Below are 12,432 nucleotides of genomic sequence, written 5' to 3'. Positions count from 1 at the left end.
GGTGTATTTATCCATGTGCTGGAGAAAGAAATAGCTGACAATCTGCAGCACCTAAGACTTTGTTTCTGCTGGCACAGCACTTGATCAATGTAATTCTCATCAATCAGATAAAGAGATTTTCAAAAGGGGGAAAAAATTTGCACTTTGCCAAACCTCCCAAAACGGCCCCATTTTTTTCAAAGGCATGAATAGCCTTGGGGGGGGGGGGGGGCTTGCAGAGTGCTCCTAAGGGGGTGGGGGCAAAAACGAGCCAAAAAAGGCCCATTTTCACGAAAAACATTTTTTGTCCAAAAACTGCATGCATAGCCTTATGGAGGCTTATAGAGTGCTACTGGGGGCTGGGGGGGGGAGAGGTGTTTTTTTGCTCATTTCTGCCCTCCCCAGCCCCCAGGAGCTCTCTGAAAGTCTCCATAAGGCTATGCACTGCCATTTTGGTGAAGGGGGGCAGGGCTTCAGGAGGCAAAAAATGCTCTATTCAGTGTATAAGACGAACCCAGATTTTCAGCCTCTTTTTGAGGGAAAAAGGTGTGTCTTATACTCTGAAAAATACAGTAGGTTTATATAACAAAAGTGCTGACTTAATCCATCCTTGATTGCAGAGTATCTTGTTCTCAAATAATGACTTGGCTTCTTAAGCCCTGAAGCCACATGTCCGGTCTGATTTAAGCAGCTTCCTCCTCCTCATATTTCCTCCTATGTATATCCAGTGTTCGTTATCAAAGGGATTAACAGGAAATAAACAAAGGAGTATTTTTTTTTATTTCACAAGAGAGTATGCTTGAAGCTGTCACTGTAGCCATTTCAAGCATCAAAACCCAGTCCCTTCCACAGCAGTGGCATGGTATCCATGGATCCCCCTAGGGCAGGGGTCTCCAACTTTGGCAACTTTACGACTTGTGGACTTCAACTCCCAGAATTCCTCAGCCAACAAAGAAACTTTGGCCGCTTGAAGATGTGTAGACTTCAACTCCCAGAATTCCCTGGCCAGCAAGGAATTCTGGGAGTTGAAGTCCACACATCTTCAAGCGGCCAAGGTTGAGAAACATTGGATTAAATCATTCAGTAAAGAACACTGAAGGGTTAAGTTTTGTTGACAGGTTCTACATCAAGAGTCACCACGGCCTTGCAACCTTTTGCAGAAGACAAGAGTCTTCCCCATAAATACCAGAACTGAAGGGGGTGGAAGGACCAAAACCTTTGAAGCTTTTATAACCCCGTCAAGGCGGAGATTACAGAATGTGAAGAATGCAACCAAAGGCAATGCAGGCATCCAAGCTGCCCCAGCAGCAACCATAACGATCTTGTAATTAATGCCTTACCCAAGGGCAGAAGCAGCCTTTGGTTGCATTAGCTCATCCACTTGGCAAACGTTTGTGGCAAGTCTTCATATGATAAGGCGACCCCATTACTGGATATTTTCCCCCAGAACCAATGATACAACAGACGTACTTTTTACAATAAACAAGGGTGAATGAGTCAGCTTTCTTTTTCATTATTATCAGCTAAAGGTTCTGATTCACCTTCTTCTCTAGTTTATCAGTCTTATAGAAATAGGTTTATTTAAAAAAAAAAAAACTTCCCCTGGTTGAGAAAAGATGGGGAGAGCCTTCATCTATTTTTATCTCCAAACCTAATTTTACTGCATTCAACAATCAGCTTCTCAAGTCTTCAAGCCCTTCCTTATTATGGCCACATAGACTTAAAATACTAATGTTGGCCCTCCTTTAATGATTCCATTCAACAGAAACATTTCAACAGTTTGAACTGCTGAAGAACTGCATAGGCATTGTTAGCAGCCAAATTTGGACAAACATGCCAATTAATTATAACAGTTCCCTTGTATCAAGATGTTAGGGTATATCTACTTTTTAAGGTACCTTTTCTGCAATTCCATTTTCTGTGGTATAGATTGCCATAAGTTCTGTGTCTTCTGTATCTTGATCGCCACTTGAGGTTGCTCCTCCACTTATTACAACCTTTAAAAAATAATTATAATAATTAATAGTAATACTCTAAAATAATTACAGAGTATGTAATATAATCCTGTATATTTTATTTTTTAAAAAATATTTTTAAACCAAAACACAGAACAAGACAAAGTACAGAAAATGTTTGACTTTGCCGACTAGTTGGTGATAAGAAATGTCAGTCAAAAATAAAAATCTGATAATGCAAATTTCCCAAAATTACAGGCAAACTATCTGAACTTTTCTGTTATTTGGAGTGAAGAATTAAATCAGATTTTGTCTGCTGCATCCAAAGTTAACTGAATAGAGATTCTTAAAATCAAGATGTTTGTTATTATAAAAAATATTTTAAGAGAAACAATTGCTACATAGAAGTATATACTGTAACTAAAATTCCAAATTTGACAAATAAATGAATAATTCCAATATAGTGTGCAGTTTTTAAATTAGAACTAAATATGCAGATATGTATCTATAGAAAACTTAAGATTCTTTTTCTCATGAACCTCATGAACGAAAGTGTGGGGTTTTTGATTGCATTACCTTAGTTTTTATATTATGCAAGTGTTTTATTTTAAATTCTTAGACACAACGCATAAATTTACACGTTTATATCCTTGCCATTTTTAGCTGCTCCATTTCCTCAAGGATCTGAGTAATGCATTTCTGTATCATTTTCCTCTCTGGGACAATCTGTGGTGCAGCACCCAAGGACTCAAATGCCCTTCAATGAATTGCAGTCCTTCAAAGGAGCTTTGTAACATCCTTAGGGAGAGCTGAAAGCAATCTTTTTAATCTCATGTAATGCATTCAGAGAGATAAGAAGACGGTGGTCACTTGAGTAATCCAATTAGTCAGCCCTATAGCATCAGTTTTCTGAACAAAACAAGTCATTCATAAGCAATTGTCAAATCCATTTCATAAGGCTGAAATGGCAGTTCCTTTTAAATAGCTCAAAATACACTCTGCTCTAGCCTTCAACAGATCTGATTTGCCCAGACAACTTTTATAACACTGTCCTCCTTCAGAACACAGCAATCAAAAGCTTGCAAAGGAAGCACCTGTCAGAAAGGGATTGTGACATCAGTGAGAAGCACATCACAAGACACTCTTATCTATGATGAATTCAATAGCCTGTAAAAATGCATTTCCATGACTCACTTCTTGGAAGAATTAGTGCTTAACCCAGTGCTTCTCAATTATTTTCTGTCATGCCCCCTCTAGGAAGAAGAAAACATTTCGCGCCCCCCCCCCCGACTGTAAATAGTATAATTTGTCTATAAAATTGTTATAAGTACACCTCTGCATAACATAGCACACCGGTCTTTCCTCGTCTCCCACCGTAGTCACATGCTTTCTTTCCTCTTTCCCTCTTGCTTGTCTATCCTTCCTTCCACCCTCCCTTCCTCCTTCCCTTCCTTCCTGCCTCCCTTCCAGTTCCCTCCTTCCTCTTTCCCCCTGCCTGCCTGCCTTCTTTCCTCTTTCCCTATCCTCCTATCCTTCCTTTCTCCCTCCCTCCTTCCCTGCCTCCCTTCCAGTTCCATTCTTCCCTCCTTCCTTCTGCCTCCTTCCTGCCTTCTTGCCTTCTTTCCTCTTTTCCTCTTGCTTGTCTATCCTTCCTTCCACCCTCCCTTCCTCCTTCCCTTCCTTCCTGCCTCCCTTCCAGTTCCCTCCTTCCTCTTTCCCCCTGCCTGCCTGCCTTCTTTCCTCTTTCCCTATCCTCCTATCCTTCCTTTCTCCCTCCCTCCTTCCCTGCCTCCCTTCCAGTTCCATTCTTCCCTCCTTCCTTCTGCCTCCTTCCTGCCTGCTTGCCTTCTTTCCTCTTTCCCTCTTGCTTGTCTATCCTTCCTTCCACCCTCCCTTCCTCCTTCCCTTCCTTCCTGCCTCCCTTCCAGTTCCCTCCTTCCTCTTTCCCCCTGCCTGCCTGCCTTCTTTCCTCTTTCCCTATCCTCCTATCCTTCCTTTCTCCCTCCCTCCTTCCCTGCCTCCCTTCCAGTTCCATTCTTCCCTCCTTCCTTCTGCCTCCTTCCTGCCTGCTTGCCTTCTTTCCTCTTTCCCTCTTGCTTGTCTATCCTTACTCCCTCCTCCCTTTCTTCCCTCCCTCCCTGCCAGCAGCTCCTCCAGCATCCCAGCTGGAAGCAGCAGCACAACAGTCGCCGTTACCAGGGGCGAAGGGGTGGCGGTGGCAAGATCGGGCGACCGCCGCCCCTTTGTCCCTTCCCCAACAGCGGCTGTTGCGCTTCCGCTTCCAGACGGAATGCTAGCGGTGGAGCTGCTGGCGGGGAGGCGAGCTACCTGCATAAAGACGCCGCCGAGGGCATGGCAGAATATATCCCGGCTTGAAGTGGCAGCGCTGGGGACTGCTCAGAGACTCATCAGAGCCGCGGGCTGGAGCTGTGCAAAAAGTCTGCTTGGGCTGGGGGGGGGGGGAAGGGAGGGAAGCCTGGGACAGCCATGCTTCCCTCCCTCCCACCCCCGCCCGAGCAGGCTTCTTGCACAGCTCCAGCCCGCGGCTCCAATGAAAATCCACAGTCCGAAGTGCTGCCACTTCCAGGCGGGATATATTATGCGTCGCCCACGCCGCCGCCGTTGCACCCAGATGGAAAGGGAGCCTTCACGCCCCCCTTTACGGAGCCTCGCGCCCCCCCAGGGGGGCGCGCCCCACTATTTGAGAACCGCTGGCTTAACCCAACATGACTTCCAAGGAAGAGTACTACAGATGAAATGCACCAGTGATAATACTAGAAAGCAGAAAATTAACATTTCTAAACATGAACCTACTGGCAACGTAAAGAAAGCCGTGTGTTTGGCTTCATCTTCATACTTGGCCTCTGCTGGGTTTCCAGTTTCTACGGATTTTGAAGTAGTGTTTTTGCCAATCCCCATGGCTTTCCAGGATACTCGGAAAATTGAATGGGTGACTAAGATATATGGGCAGACGCTGAGTTTTCAGTAAGAAGGAAAGCACCAGAGAAGAGCCGTATCGGGGGTCCTTTGGTCTTAGGTCCTGCACACCTTCTGTCCCTTTATGGTCCCTAGAAATGAAAAAGGTGAAAAGACATTTGTAGGCATGTCACAACCCTCACCAAGAGTCAAATTCCTATAACGGATTACTTGCATCATGAATGTCATTCAATTATTAAGGTTTCTTTCCATAGGTTTAATGACAATTTCCTTCCAAATTATTTTGGCGATACCAATTGATTGGTTATGTGCCATCAAGTCACTTTCAATAAATATGGTAGAGTATCTATAAGGTTGGGGTATCAAACTCACGACGTTACATCATGTGATGTATCAGGACTCCCCCCCCCCTTTTCGTTAAACCAGGCTTGGGCATGGCCAGTGCATGATGCATCCAGCCCATGGGCCAGGATTTTGACAGCCCTGCTATAAGGTATCTATCACAGGACAGATACCAATAAAAATCTAAAAATTAGTCTGGTAGTATCTTTTCAGACAAAAAAGCTTGTGTGTTAACAGATTCCTCCTGGATTTTTAGAACAGTGGTGAGCAGACTTTTTCTGTAAAGGGGCAGAGCTCCCCCTCCTACCTCTGAAACAATGGCTGGCACGTCCCCTAGCCAAGGCCACCCCTGCCCAAACACCCCTGCCCAAACTGCCCTGTCCCCACCACTTAGCTTTACTGAGGCTTGGTTCAAGTTAATGAATTCTTAATTTTCAGGTTAATAGGAGTTCAGGAGTTCAGTATGGAGAAAGGGAATCTGAGGATTAGATCAGAAACCCATAAAGAGCTCTACGTATGCAATTTTACTCTTCTTAAGGGTACATAAATATCCCCCCGTCATAAAACAGCAGTTCAATCCAGAATTGATTTCTCATCCTTTGGTTGCAGAGGCTTTGACCTTTCTCCCAACTGAAGCAGCAAGTCATACCAAATCAGCCCCATGCTTCGTTTCCCTCTGATGGGGCACAATGACAATAAAAAAAAATCTATTGCTTGTTCTGAAATTCCATCCGATAAGACAAGTGAAGGGAAAGCAGCTAACAAAAGCAGGAATACAGGTCAGAACAAATCACAAAGCCAAAAAGAGCAAGGAAAAAATGTTCCCTTCTAAAAACACAATAAGGGTGATTTATTATAAAAGGCAATCAAGAGAATAAAACCTGTTTATTGGAGAAATTGGAAAATGTAGTCTATGGCACTTTTAGGTACATTTCCGACAGAAAAAAATGGTGAATCGCCCTGCAATTAGAATTAAATCCCTGGACAAGCTCACCCAAATTCCTTAGCAAACTAAGAATGTACTTTCCCTTCTTCCCCCCAAAAAAACCCCTAGAAAGACTAAGTAAAAGGCACATTTAAAAGCAAAAACAGGCAGACAGTAGTTAAGAAATGCTCCTTCTATAACACAGTGCAGACCCAGATAGTGTTTGTTCTGCAAAGTCAAAGCAGCCGTTTATGGGACTGCAAAGAGGGAGAAATGTGATTCAAGTATCTGCTTAGTCACAATGACAAAGCTCATCACACACTATTTAAAAAAGACTTTCACTAGTAAAACAACTGAGTAAATCACAATTGGTTAAGTTTACAAGCCAGGCCAAAAGGAAATAAATCACATGGTGGCTCAGAGAATCCGCGTGAGCCCCCCCCCCCCAATATCTTGGGACTGTGCCAACCTTTGGAATCTTGGTGCCCCCCACCCACCCATACGAAGACTTTTTCCCCCAAAGCCACATGTTGAGTTTACACGGAAAGGAGCACCTTTCTCAAGCCTGACATTTCATGGGAAAATGACAGATTGTTGGTCTGCTTACAGACTGCAAATTGTAAAGCCCTACAATAAGGGACACCATTAAGTTCTCACAACAGACTCACTGCAACTGAATTGTCACCCCTGACTGTTCTCATATAAATTCATTTGGACAAGGTTAACTTTTACTTCTTGTTTCTAAAATAGCAGAAAATCTGTGCAACCATAGAAACATCTAGCTATCCACAAAGGCTGAGGAATATTTTCATTTTACTGAACCGTTAGCAAAAATAATAACAATCTGGAACGTTATCCTCCCAATCTTTGCATGAGAAGAGATGGGAGGGAAAAGGGGGACAGAAAACAGTTGGGATTAGCGTACTAAAATTGAGGTGGTTACCAGCAAAGAGGTAAGAAAAACTGGCATCCGTATCAAAAGAGGTTTAGGTTGGCCAACAAACCAGATTCAGTTTGAAAGGTCTTCACAGAATGTCCCGATTAGCAAAACAAAAGCCCTCTGAAGTATTCTGAACAAGCCAAGCAGATAATTTGGGCAGGATAAAAAGACTGCCAGAACTTAATTCTGCACAACCAAAAAGTCTTTCATTTTCTCCCAAAAATAATTACTTTGAAAGATGAAACTTGGAACAGTGGTCAAGTCAATTGTCCTTTCATCCCAGGGCCTTCATTGTGAGAAGACCATGCAGACAGAGAGGTTACAACAACATTTCCTATCAAGGTTAACTGTCAAAGGAGGAGATTTCAGTGCCTCAGCTGTTGCATAAAACTGGGTTGTCTTGATTTTTGACCCAAAAAAGGGTTGTCAAGCCCAAAGAAGCAAGAAGGAAGGTAACTTTAGCACCAGTCTGGGGTATATAGAATATTGACCTCAATAAGAAGAATCGCTTCAGGTTTTTTACAGGGTACTGTATATCTGTGCCATCTTTAAAGGGGCATTCCTATGTAGCTTGTCAGTGACTTTATTACATTCTTGTTTGTGACGAATATTTTTACATTCTGCCCTTAAGGCACATATAAAAAAATTAGCAAAACAAACTATTCAAAATGCAATAAAACTGGCAAGTAATCTACATGATTTGTCGTGACTTTACTAAATAAAAGGGAAAGATTAACCGGCTTGCAGTTCAGAGGTCTTCTTAAACAGAAATACAGACTGAATATGACATCCAAAAGAATATAATGTGAATTTGCCAAACCGGGAATTTACCAAGAGGGTCCCCAAATCAATAGGCCGCCTTCCACTGCTCCAAATGACCATGAATCCAGAGCAGGAGTACAGCCCTTGGGGATGACAGTCAGTCCAGATCACAGGACAGAAACTGACTCCCAAATCTGACAAACGGAGGATCAGCAGATCAAATAAGGACTCATTACTGGAAAAATGTCACTTACGTAAGCTGTATGAAACTGTTTCACTTCAATGCAAAGATATTGAAAATAGTTCCTTAAACCAAGCAATATTCCAGAAATCAGAATTCAGCAGTGGCTCACTATAACAGTATTCCAGATAAGACAATCAATCAACAATCAAAATAATCTATTTTTTTTTAATTTTGCCCCTTCGTTATATTGAAAATCTTCCATTTCCTATGTTCAAATCTTCCTATTCTTTTTTCCTCCCTCAACTGCTCTTGGCATCGTACTCCAAATTTCCCACATCAGTCAGAAAGTCTTCATTTTCTGTCTGTTTCAGTTCAACTAAGGACTTAAAGGTTTTCCTCTGCCTGGTGCGCTGTTCCTCTAAAGAGTTGGACCGCAGCTCCTATCATCCACCACAGCCGTGCCACCGGATTTATTTTTTACATTTAGATCCCCCGCCCTTTCTGCAGCTCAAGGCAATTTTCCTGGGGATCCTTCTTGCCTTTGATCCCCATTACAGCAGCCCTGGGAACTGGCTTGGGTAGAGAGAGAAGGACTGTCCCAAAACCACCCCATGGATTTCTATGCCTGACGGTAGATCTGACCTTGAGTTTCCTTAGTCCGATTCAAAGATGCCATGCTTTCTTAAGATTATGGAAACTCCAATCTGGCATGGCAGGCAAAGCTGATTCAGAACATCCAAAGCATGTCCTACCCATTAATGGTGAACTTTAATATTTAATAGGGGAATCAATATGGCACAGTGGTGAAGGCGTTGGGCTAGTACAGGTTGAAGTCCCCTGCCAGCCACAGAACCTCCTGGGGACTTTGGCCCAGATGCTCTTTCTCAGCGCAAGCTACTTCCTGAAGTGTTGTAGGAAGAAATCAGAGGAGGGAGTACTTACATTTGCCACTATCAGCTCTGGAAAGAAAAACAGCATTTAAATCTAATAAATAAATCCATAACATGGATAGCAAAGCTGAGTCTGAAAGATTTGCCAAAGCAAAATTTTAAAATCAGAGATTGACCTGTTAAATGCTTTATTTCTGTAAAGCCATGTCGTTACAAGAATCTTACAAGGTATTTATAAAAAAATAATATATATGATACTGATTCATCTCAAAATGCTGAAATACACTGACATATTCTTTCATACTAATCAAAAAGTCTTTTTCCAGTTACGAACATTCAATGCATAAAATATTTTTAATTCCAAATTTTAGCATTACATATAAACTGCTATTGGTATCTCATTAGTTGAGCGGTTCCTCTGTATTAGTTACATATTTAATTCAGTAAATTATCTTACCTTAAGATACTAGCATGGAAATGATTTATGCAAAAAAACAATATCATCTGCTTCCTATCAGTTCCTGTCAGCTATTGAACTCTTTTATGGCAACAGAACAAGGATGAAAGCATTTAAGTTTTAAATATTGTATAACTGCATCCAATCAGAAGTAAGCGTTTTGTATTACACAATTATTTAAAAATACCAAGATACACCACATGGGCACATGGTATTGTATAAACCCTCTGACATAACTATAACACTTCTAAGTATTAAAGTAGCTGTTAAAAAAGATTTGTATGAACAAGTTATGAACAATTTATGTAATGAGCCCTGAAAAATAAAGTTACATGCTAGAGAAAACCCGGGAAGAATTATGCCAACCTCCTAAAAACAGTAACATCCATTGCTACAGAATGAGAATCCTTCCAGCAAATGCTCTCTTGCTAATTACGGAGAAATCCAGTGTATCAAATGAACAGCTGGAAGAAACGTCACAAGATCAGCAAGATCACGATGAAAGTCCCGTAAGGCAGCATCTATGCCAGTGATGGCTAATCTTTTCAGCATCAAGCGCCCAAATCGGAATGCACATGTATGCGCATGCATATGTATGTGCTGGAATGCTGGAAACCTGAAGACCAGCTGGTCGGTGTGCATTTTGGGGCCATTTTTCGGCTGAAAACAGCCTGAAAAATGGCCTGAAAACAGCCCAAAAACCGGCCTGTTTTCTGGCCGTTTTTGGCCCTTTTCGGTGCTCTGGCACCCGTGAAGAGCCGCTGGACACAGCGCACGTTCCCACAGAGAGGGCTCTGAGTGCCACCTCTGGCATGAGTGCTATAGGTTTGCCATCATGGATCTATGCCATTGGAGTCCTAGCCGTGTCTTAAGATGCTGTCAGAAGCAGCTGTGTGCAAATGAATACAAGCCGTTTCTTTTGATATCAGTTTCCATCTTCATCCATTAAAACAGAGGTACCTGCGGATCCTTGATATCATTTGTAGCCGGGATGAATTTCTTCCTTCTGACCTGGTCTTAAAGAGAAGGCAGGCCAGAGCAGCAACCTTACAACTAGGTGCTTTTCCACGCTTTTCAGTGCCAGGAATGGCTCTGCACGGACCAAGCCAATTATACTGGACATTCCCAAAGAAGGTACTATGGACAATATAGCACGGGCTGTAAAATGGGGCTCCGGCATTGCCTTTGGCAGGTGTCTGTCTTAGTCCTGACAGTTTGGACTGGGTACTTTCTTGAATAAGCCACAAATGGACGCGTTCCCACAACCAGGAAGTCAAAATTAACTGACTTGGTTATATGCACATACATACACACAAAGACCAAGATGCATGAAGGTTTAAAGGAATACTCTAGGGAAAATTTCTTTTATATTTCTCTACATTCTCAAGTTTTCCCTCCCTTCTATAGCAAGCACTTTTGAACAAAAATATGGGTGAAAGTGTTTGGGCAAAAAGAGATGCATGAGGACATCAAACTAAATGTAGGTTTGGTAACCTACATTTCTTATACTTCTATTTCCCCCCCAAAATTCTTTTTTGATACAGAGGAAAGTTATGTAAAGAAATTATGCTAACCAGACAACTTCTATTACTCTTTTGTAAAATAAGGATGGCTGGCACATAGTATATGCAGACACCACTTTCTGGAAACGTTATTTTCTTATGTATGCCAAATAGTCTTTCTTTTTAAAATGCTCTCATGCTATATTATCAGTGAGTTTATCATGTACTCTCAATGTATGCAGTCAAATGTCCAAAATCAATTTTTCTAGAAAAATACTGTTTTTTCTCCGTGTAAGTACTTCAAGTCATCTTTAACCCACTAAGGATTTCATATTGCCTCTTGAGAGGGCAATTACACTGGGTCTATGCCATAATTAATGCAAATTACAAGCTATGCAGATTTAATTGCCAATTTCAAAGCCCTGGCATCATGATTACGGATTTTATTCTGCCACACACATGCAAAGCACTCTTGTGACAGAGCTTGCTGTTATCCTGCAAGACAAAAAGAGCTTCTGCCCACCCACCTCAACTGGGATGCTTGAGCTGCATCAAGCCTCAGAAAAGTTTCACATGTGGAGCGTTTGAACACTGGCCCGGGAAGCAACACAACACAAAGCAGCTCTACGCAAAATAAACAAGGTTTTGCTTTTTAGCGATGTGCTTATTAACTTCCCTATTGTTGCCTTCCTATAACTCTAAAAGTCTCAGGCCTTTCTATTAGCTCCTCTTCACCATCAAGTTTAACTTCATAAAGAATGAGAAATGTGAATATAGTGTGCACAGTAACTGTTAAAAGCATTGGGTCGTTCCTGCTTTCTTCCTTATAAATGCTGACTGTAATGCTCATGTTAAGTGCTGAAAGAACGGTTTATCATTACCTTCAAAAGAGAAAGAGGGGATTCTTCAGAAAGGTAGTTTATACCCCCCCCCTTTCCCCTCCTCCAGCTGTTCTGAAAAATCCTCTCCCCAGATTATCACCCAGGGACATTCACTGGGCCTTTCCCAACTCCACCCGTCCTGAGTCAGCAGAAAAACTGCACTGGCATGAACTCTGCTGACTTCCTTGCTGATCCCTGTATCTTCTCTTTGTTCTGACTCAAGACCGAATAACATCGGGTTGGTTCCTCATGTGCAGCCTGAGGCAGGCCAAGCGGCCGGTTGCTTCCTCTGGCTCTGCCCCAAGTCCTTTGCCAATCGCAGCACCGCTGCTGGACCAGCTGCACAACTCTAGGCGTCCCCTCTGTCTTCACCATCTGCTGACAAAGCAAGTTTATGGTTCAAGGGTCGTGAGCGGGATAGAGGGGGCTTTTTGGGGGGGGGAATGTTTCTCGTAGGGACTTCTCAGAACATTAGATAGCAACAAATAATCCAGTGGATTACGCGTGTCGTGTTTAACAGCTTTTTATTCTGCATCTCCCCTCTCATCCAGCATTTTCTACCCCTTGCAAAAGCCACTGTTTACTTAAGCACATTCCTTTTTTAAAATAAAAAGGTTGCGTAAGAATGGATTTTCCTCTGGTGTGGATTCTCTGTGCAGTAGATTTAGAAACACGTTA

The 12,432-nt window shown here is 42.4% G+C and overlaps 2 protein-coding genes across 2 annotated transcripts in view; one reads left to right on the top strand and one right to left on the bottom strand.

Annotated features, from left to right (window-relative positions):
- Window positions 1-12,432, top strand: part of LOC309396157 (surfactant protein C-like) — a 353,221-nt gene that overhangs the window by 120,099 nt on the left and 220,690 nt on the right. The gene's annotated exons all lie outside the window — the stretch shown is intronic.
- Window positions 1-12,432, bottom strand: part of SLC23A2 (solute carrier family 23 member 2) — a 79,296-nt gene that overhangs the window by 36,136 nt on the left and 30,728 nt on the right. Inside the window, exons 2-3 of the mRNA XM_081960985.1 lie at window positions 4,749-5,002; window positions 1,878-1,976 (exon numbers count right to left, since the gene is read on the bottom strand). Of these exons, the coding sequence (XP_081817111.1) occupies window positions 1,878-1,976; window positions 4,749-4,853 (204 nt within the window). The 5' untranslated portion in view covers window positions 4,854-5,002. The remainder of the gene's footprint in view (window positions 1-1,877; window positions 1,977-4,748; window positions 5,003-12,432) is intronic.

The sequence above is a fragment of the Natrix helvetica genome (assembly GCF_964273705.1).
Source record: "Natrix helvetica genome assembly, chromosome: 8".
NCBI classification, from domain to species: Eukaryota; Metazoa; Chordata; class Lepidosauria; order Squamata; family Natricidae; genus Natrix; species Natrix helvetica.
The sequence above is the reverse complement of the archived record's forward strand: the minus strand, read 5'-3'. Positions and strand labels throughout refer to the sequence as shown.